Source organism: Nicotiana tomentosiformis, chromosome 3 (genome assembly GCF_000390325.3).
Source record: "Nicotiana tomentosiformis chromosome 3, ASM39032v3, whole genome shotgun sequence".
Lineage (NCBI taxonomy): Eukaryota > Viridiplantae > Streptophyta > Magnoliopsida > Solanales > Solanaceae > Nicotiana > Nicotiana tomentosiformis.
Genome location: NC_090814.1, coordinates 29,145,766 through 29,153,818, shown reverse-complemented (window position 1 = coordinate 29,153,818; position 8,053 = coordinate 29,145,766). Strand labels below are relative to the sequence as shown.

The 8,053-nt window shown below is 38.1% G+C and overlaps 2 protein-coding genes across 2 annotated transcripts; one reads left to right on the top strand and one right to left on the bottom strand.

Annotated features, from left to right (window-relative positions):
• The first annotated feature begins 228 nt into the window (after positions 1-228).
• LOC138907549 (uncharacterized) lies at positions 229-1,124 on the top strand. Its single transcript, XM_070198148.1, has 2 exons — positions 229-735; positions 1,059-1,124. The coding sequence occupies exons 1-2, from the start codon at positions 229-231 to the stop codon at positions 1,122-1,124; spliced, it is 573 nt and encodes a 190-aa protein (XP_070054249.1).
• A 41-nt stretch (positions 1,125-1,165) lies between these two features.
• Positions 1,166-6,494, bottom strand: LOC138907548 (uncharacterized). The gene is made up of 4 exons (XM_070198147.1): positions 6,434-6,494; positions 5,110-5,321; positions 3,644-4,956; positions 1,166-2,081 (listed from the first exon to the last, which is right to left on the bottom strand). The coding sequence occupies exons 1-4, from the start codon at positions 6,492-6,494 to the stop codon at positions 1,166-1,168; spliced, it is 2,502 nt and encodes an 833-aa protein (XP_070054248.1).
• Between the last annotated feature and the right edge of the window lie 1,559 nt (positions 6,495-8,053).

The window sequence follows — 8,053 nt, the reverse complement described above, 5'->3', positions numbered from 1 at the left end:
GAGTCTTGTGAAGAAGGGAGCCCTCCAGCGAGGTGTGGTGAGTTTGCCGATGCCTTTATTGATATCAGTTCTACTTTGTCATATGTCACTCCATATGTTGCTATGGAATTTAGGATAGAACCGGAACAGCTTCATGAATCGTTCTCTATATCTACTCCGGTTGGTGAGTCTATTTTGGCCGCGCAAATTTATAGGGATTGTGTTGTCACGTTGCATGGTCCGGACACCATGGCTGATCTTATTGAATTGAGGATGGCCCATTTTGATGTAATAATGGGGATGGACTGGCTTTATTCATGTTTTGCCAAGCTTGATTGCCAAACCAGGTCCGTTAGATTCGATTTTCCAAATGAGCCAGTTATTGAGTGGAAGGGGGATGATGTGGTGCTGAAGGGTAGGTTTATTTATCACCTTAAGGCCACGAATATGATCAACAAAGGGTGTATTTACCATTTGGTCCGTGTTACGGACATCGATGTAGAGGCACCTACACTTGAGTCTGTGCCTGTTGTGAATGAATTTTCGAAAGTCTTTCCGAATGAGCTCCCTGGTATACCACCAGACAGGAAGATTGATTTTGGGATTGATGTGATGCCAGACACGCAGCCTATATCTATTCCGTCCTGCATAATGGCATCGGCAGAATTGAAGGAACTAAAGGAACAATTGAGAGATTTTTTAGAAAAGGGTTTCATCCGGTCGAGTGTGTCGCCTTGGAGTGCACCGGTTCTCTTTGTAAGGAAGAAGGATGGGTCACTACGAATATGTATCGACTATCGGCAGCTCAACAAGGTCACAATCAAGAATAAGTACCCACTGCCAAGGAAAGATGATTTATTTGACCAGTTGCAGGGTGCTAAGTACTTCTCCAAAATTGATTTACGATCCGGGTATCACCAATTGAAGATCAGGGAGCAGGATGTTCCGAAAATAGCTTTTAGAGCCCGATATGAGAACTTTGAATTTTTGGTGATGTCTTTTGGGCTAATGAATGCCCCAACGACATTCATGGATTTTATGAACCTAGTTTTCAAGTCATTCCTACTCTTTTGTGATAGTGTTTATTGACGATATCCTTGTATATTCACGCAATCGAGAGGACCATATTGATCATCTTGGGGTAGTTCTATAAACCCTATATCAGCACAAGTTATATGCAAAGTTTTCAAAGTGTGAATTGTGGCTTGAATCCGTCACATTCTTGGGTCATGTCGTCTCTAGTGAAGGAATTAAGGTTGATCCCTTCCTTGGTCTTCAACTTGACAATATGATCTAAGGGAGAAGAGAAGCCACTCTGAGATAAGCAATCATATTCCTTTAATAATTCTAATACAAATTTTCTTTGTGATATTACTACACCATCTGCCTTATACAATACTTCCATTCCCAGGAAATAATGCAATTTGCCAAGGTCCTTGATTCTGAAACTGTCATGAAGAAAACTCTTCAGTCTTTCTAATTCTACTACATCAGTCCCTGTCACAACTATATCATCTACATAAACTGCCACATAAACTGCATTAGTGCCTTCTTTCTTATGGAATAATGAATAGTCAAGCATAGAATGTGTATAACCTTTGAAGCACAATGCCTCACTCAGCATGGCATACCACTGCCTGCTTGCATGTTTGAGGCCATATAAGGACTTGTTTAACTTGCAAACCAGTCCTTCCTTAGTGACCTCTAATCCTGGTGGGACCTCCATATACACTTCCTCATGAAGATCACCATGGAGGAATGCATTGTTGATATTGAGCTGGGACATGAACCATCCCTTCTTTACGGCAGTTGCAATCAGAGCTCTCACTGTGGTCATTTTTACCACAAGGGAGAATGTCTCTGTGTAATCAATTCCAGCTTCTTTTATGTATCCCTTCACAACTAGCCTTGCTTTAAATCTTTCAACACTTTCATCTGCCTTGTGCTTAATCTTATATACCCATTTACACCCTATAGCTTTCTTGCCAGGAGGCAAAGATACTAGATCCCATGTGTGATTGTTGTGCAAAGCATCAAATTCTTGAGTCATTGCTTCCTGCCAGGCAGGATTGATGACAACTTCCTCATATGAAATTGGTTCCCTATCATGACAAATGTTTCTCACAAGAGCTTAACTGTCATGGGTTAATGCCTCAGCAGATATAGAATTGTGATTTCAGAATAATGCATTGAGTGAGAAAGAGTTAGAATGGCATGTGGGTGCAGTGTCTATTGGTTTGAGATTAGGAATAGAATGAATGTAGTCCTTCAAATGTACTGGTGTCTTAGGTTCTCTAAATGATTTTGTAGGGCCAACATGTGATGTAAGTGGTACAGGACTGTTAGGAACAGAATCATTCTGTGTGTGAAAATACAGGTCCATTGGTGGTGTAGGACTATTGGCAGTAGAGTTGTTTTGTGTGTTGAAATAGGAGTCCATTGGTGGAGAGCTACTGTGTGTAGGGAGCCGGTCATGTGAAGTAGTGGCAGGAGAAGATTCCAAGGGTCCTGTAGGCTGTGTGACACTTGACCTGTGCTAACTAGTATGTTGTTTTGGCTCAACTTCTAAATGGTCAATAAAGGGAATGGAATTGAGGACTGATGGGAAGGAAGTGGTGCTATCATGCATAGCAAAAGGGAAAATATATTCATTGAAAGTGACATCTCTGGAGATATGTATCTTTTTGGTGGCTAAATTCAAGACCTTGTATCCTTTTGTGTTAAAGGGGTAACCAACAAAAATATGAGGGGTAGTTCTTAGCTCAAACTTGTCTCTGTGAGGTTTAGGAACTGTAGAATAGCACAAACATCCAAAACTTCTCATCTGTGAGTACTTAGGCTCCCTTTTGTATAGAAGTTCATAAGGGCATCTGTTGTTTAGGCTGCTAGAAGGTAGTCTGTTTATAATGTAAGTTGCACAAAGAATACACTCACTCCAGTATCTGGTTGGTAATTTTGACTGAAACAATAGAGCTCTAGTAGTTTCTAGTAGGTATTTATGCTTTCTTTCTACTATACCATTTTGCTGGGGTGTGTAGGGATAAGTCCTTTGGTGTACTATGCCCTTGGATTGGAAAAAGAGATTGGCTTCTGTATTGGTGAACTCCAGCCCATTGTCTGATCTAATGGTTTTGATTCTAATGTTGAATTGGTTTTCTATTAAAATTACAAAAGCCTTAATAGTTTGAAGGGCATTACTCTTGCATGATAGAAGTTGAGTCCAGGTTGATCTACTGTAGTCATCTACTATGGTAATGAAGTAGCTATAGTTGTCATGTGTGGTTACATAGTAAGGTCCCCACAAGTCAATATGTAACAATTCAAATACTTTGGTGGTAATACTGGTCTTTTGAGAAAAGGGAAGTCTTTCTTGTCTGGCCATGGGACAAATGGAGCAAAGGAAAGGCTATTTGGATGAGAAGCTTGCAGGTATTGAAACAATGTTTTTCATCTTAACAAAAGGCACATGCCCAAGTCTATTATGCCACAGGACATTCACATCATTTCTAACAAGTTCAAGAGAGTTCAGAGAAAAAACTGTCCTTTATTGCTTGCAGATGAGTTATTTACAAGTGAAAGAGAAACACACTTATTTGTGAGTGATGGCTTATTTACATTGCTATGAAGGTGACATTGTGTGTTGCAAGAACAACAACAAGCTGACAAAAAGGGAACTTTGACTGTAGGACCATACTGTTTGTTCTGCAGGCATCTTTGACATAGGAAGTATAAGCCATCCATGGCTTTACCAATCACCAGAGGCCTCTTCATTGAAAGGGCCTGCAGCAGACATGAATTGTTAGAGAAGGCAACTAGACGTTCAGGTTTTGTTAGAGAATGAACAAAGATTAATTTGTACTTGAAAGAGGGTATAAACAACACTTTTTCTGGGATGATATCATGCATGAGTGTCACACTGCCAATTTGTGTTACCCTTACTTTATATCCATTTGGAAGAATGACAAGGAGAGGATATGGCAAGGTTATAATTTTGGTCAATAAGGATTTGTTGAAGGTCACGTGATTTGAGGCTCCAGAATCCAATATCCATGAGTTAGCTCTATTTTTGAAATAATTACATGACAGTTTATTAAAATCAATTGAGGATGTATATGCAACAATACCTGCAAAGTTGGCAGTTGCACAGGCTGAATTCACATTGCTGGTACTTTCTCCTCCATTTCCTATCTGAAAATGTTGTAGTAGGCTCATGATCTGCCCATACTGTTCTTGAGTCAGGTTGACATTTTGATTGTCCTTTTGTGCATCAAACTCATCATGTGATGGAATATCTACTTGAGGTCCATGTACATTAGCAACTGTCCTGTTTGTTCTGTTGAAACCACCACTAGGTCTGAAATTAAGATTTGAAGTGTGCTGACTAAAGCTATTGTTACTCTTGAAGTTTTGTCCATAACTCTGAGGGTATCCATGCAGTTTGTAGCCCTTATCCTTAGTGTGTCCCGGCCTCTTACAATACTCACACATTGGTCTTGACTTGTTTGTACCATTGTAGTTATTGCTAGGAGAGTAATTTGTTCTATAACGGTTCTGCTTGAAAGTGTTCACATTCAGAGAAGTTGATTCTAAGTCAAACTGATTATTTGGTCTAATTTCCCTCTGTTTTTCTTCTTGAACTAACAGCGAAAAAGATTGTGCCATTGAAGGCAATGGATTCATCATCAAGATGCTTCCTCGCACCACAGTGTAGACCTCACTAAGTCCCATGAGAAAGTGTATTAATCGCCTATCTTGTTCTTCCTTGTGTATACTCTCTTTTGCTCCATATGTGCAATGACAAGTGCATTGATTCTTAGCACTTAGGTTACTCAGTTCTTCCCACAATTTCTTCATCTTAGTATAGTACCCTGTGATGTCAAGAGATCCTTGGGAAAGATCATTAATCTCCTTCTTAATTTGATACAACTTTGTACCATTGGTCTGATCATATCGATTATTCCAATTCTTTCCACAATTCTGTTGCATCATTCACATATTCCATGCTATCTGCAATTTCCTTAGATAATGAATTCAGAATCGATGATGTTACCATATCATCACATCTTCCCACAATCGATGTTTTTGAGAATATGGGTCTGGCTTCTTACATTCTCCATTAATAAAACCTACCTTGTTGTTCACAGAAAGTGCACGCAACATACTTCTCCTCCCTGATTTGTATCCAACACCATTAAAAGGAACTGATACTAACATTGCATCGGAATTGTCTGAGGGGTGCATGTACAATGGACTACTCACATCCACATTGGATTGACCATTCCTAGTCAGTAAATCAGCCTCTAAATCATTAGATTGTTTGTTTTCATCTAAAATCGCTATAACTGACTCAATTGAGATAAGTATTGAAAAACAAAACTATCAATTTTGCAATTGAGATTTGTAGTCGAAGAAAAATAGTGAATCGTTTGAATGAATTCCAAAATGACTCGAATTTAGGTTTGCATGTGAAAAAAAAGGATCAGTGAATTGATCGATCAAATACAGAATTACAGTTACCGGAGAAGAGATTCCTACCAGCTCTGATACCATAACAATTTCGAGTCTTCTGTTGTAAATGAGCTTGAACCAAGCTTCAATGGAGATTCCATAGAATGTTCTCGAAACTTAGAAATAATGATATTGAGAGGAAGAAGAGAAATATTGAAGCAAGAATCTCAAATTTCATTCTGTAAAATGAGGACTTATATACAAGAAGTTATAACAAGAAAATAACAACCACTAACTAACCTCCAGCTGATATATCTAACTGTCAACTGGCAACTAACTGACTTAACACACTAACATCTAATAATTAATAATTTTTGCATCTTAACATATTATATTTGGTCTTGAAGAAAAAAGAATAAAATGTCTGATGTTTCAAGTGCTAACTGCAAAGTTTAGCAGAGTATTTGACTAGGATGTCTCCTGGAGCGCTCTGGCGTTAGTATTGCTAAATATATAAACTACTGATGCACTTAGAAAAGGAAACCAATTATGAATAATGCTTCCATGAGCAACACGGTCAATGCTAAGCTTGGGAGATGGGATTAAAACTATAATAGATAACTAACGAAGTGGGAAGAAATACGAGATAAGTGTAGTTAGTAGGTTACAACTGCATCAGTTCGATTTTAGAACATGTTGAGACACACCTGGAGTTTTTCATAAGGATTCTGGCATCACTGCACTTTAAAATCTACACTAATAGGTAGAAGAATCCATGTACAGTACTACAAAGGGTTTTTTTTTTGTTAAAAGTATTTTCATGAAAAGTTCTTCTGCTTATAGAAAATATTATCCTTTTTAGTGTCATTTAGATTGTTGCGTTTCACTTGAAAGACTCTTCAAGAAATTGTATATCCCGGGGAACCAATTTATCACTTGTATCTACACCCTTGTATTGTACAAGTTGAAAATCTAAACTGTGAAAGCTAAAAGTGTATATTAGTACTCAATCGAGAAGTGAGATTAACAATGACATCTTCTCTGCAGGGAATTGTAACACCACCCATTGCATGATCAAAGCTAAATTCTTCCTCGGCTTGTCTGAGCAAGTCTTGAAATAAAGGGTGGCTCGAGAATGATATGGGAATTGCAAATCTTTTCTTCTGCTTCTCCCCAAAATAAACAGCAAATTGTCCCTTGGGAACATCTCCACTCTCCAGTTATAGAAGACTTCTTCATTATACGAGGTACTATGATACTCATAATCTTTTGGTTTAATATAGATGAGTAAAGAAGGAAGTAAATTATTAGTTAGGATTTGAAATCAGAGGAATGATGTTAATGGTTTCAAGTTTTGTTGGTGGTGGAAACCTCTTCGAATATGTTTTATATAGATCAAAGACAACTCATAGAAACCTGATAATTAGTGGTTTAGAGCAGCAGCGGGAGACAATTTCACCTGAAGTATCACATCCTAACTAAACAAATTCGGGATAAATACAATGATTTATGAAATCAAAACAAAAGCTATAGTGAAATTGAAAAAAGAGTAATACCTTGTATATATATGTTGGCCTAAGTTTGTTTTGACGATTAATAAAGGAACACACACATGAACCAGGTCCATGCACATTGTACACACACAGGCAGATTCAAGCACAAGGCATGCACGTGAATGAGATAAGCTTAAGTGGTTATATCTGATATCTCCTGAACGAAAAGATTGCATAATTGATAAGGAGCAAGACTCCTTACTCGAAGAGAACTCTATCCTAGATAAGGGAGGAGTTAGAAGTTGAAGATAACTAAAACTCTTCCACCAAAGAAGAGTATAGCATTAGAACTCTAGTTATTTCCTGTTCTACTAACTCTATATGTATCAGTTTGTTCTATTTTACAGGTACGCACAAATGCTAAAGTTAAATGAGAGTTGAGAACAAAGGCATTTTGCAAGCAATTCGTGTGTGATTCAATTGTGCGAACCTGAAGCTACATGAACCAGATTGAAGAACCAGTTCCAAGTGTCTATCTTTTATTCTAGTTTAGTTGTAGTAGGGCTTTTGACTTGTACCTTTCAACTTTCTGAAGAAGCATTTATACTAAGTATTCTGAGTGTATTGTTCCAGTTAGAGTTAACTTGAAATTATTGTAACAGCCTGAGGCTGGTTGCCACAAAGGGTTAGAGGCAATCCTTAGGTTTACAAGAGTTTTGTAAACACTATTTTTGGCTCAGTGATTTAGTGAACTGTTGGAAAAAATCCTACTGGGTAGTAGGTCGTGATTTTTTCACCTTTTGAGCCAGGTGTTTTCCACGTAAAAATACTTGTGTTCTTTACTTTCTGCATTTGTTATTCCGCAACTGTAGTATAAGGAACACATAGAAGAACCATATTCTTTTATTATCTGTGCACGCGAAAAATTAGACGCCATACAAATCACCCCCTCCCCCCCCCTGTGTGGTATTGAAGTATAAAACATCAATTGGTGTCAGAGCAAGTTATCCTTGAAGAGGTTAACACCTTAGAAAAAGATAAAAATGAGTGCACCACCTGAAAATTCGGAAGGAAAATCCACTGCTAGGCCACCACTCTTTAATGGCTAGTACTACTCTTGGTGGAAGTCAAGA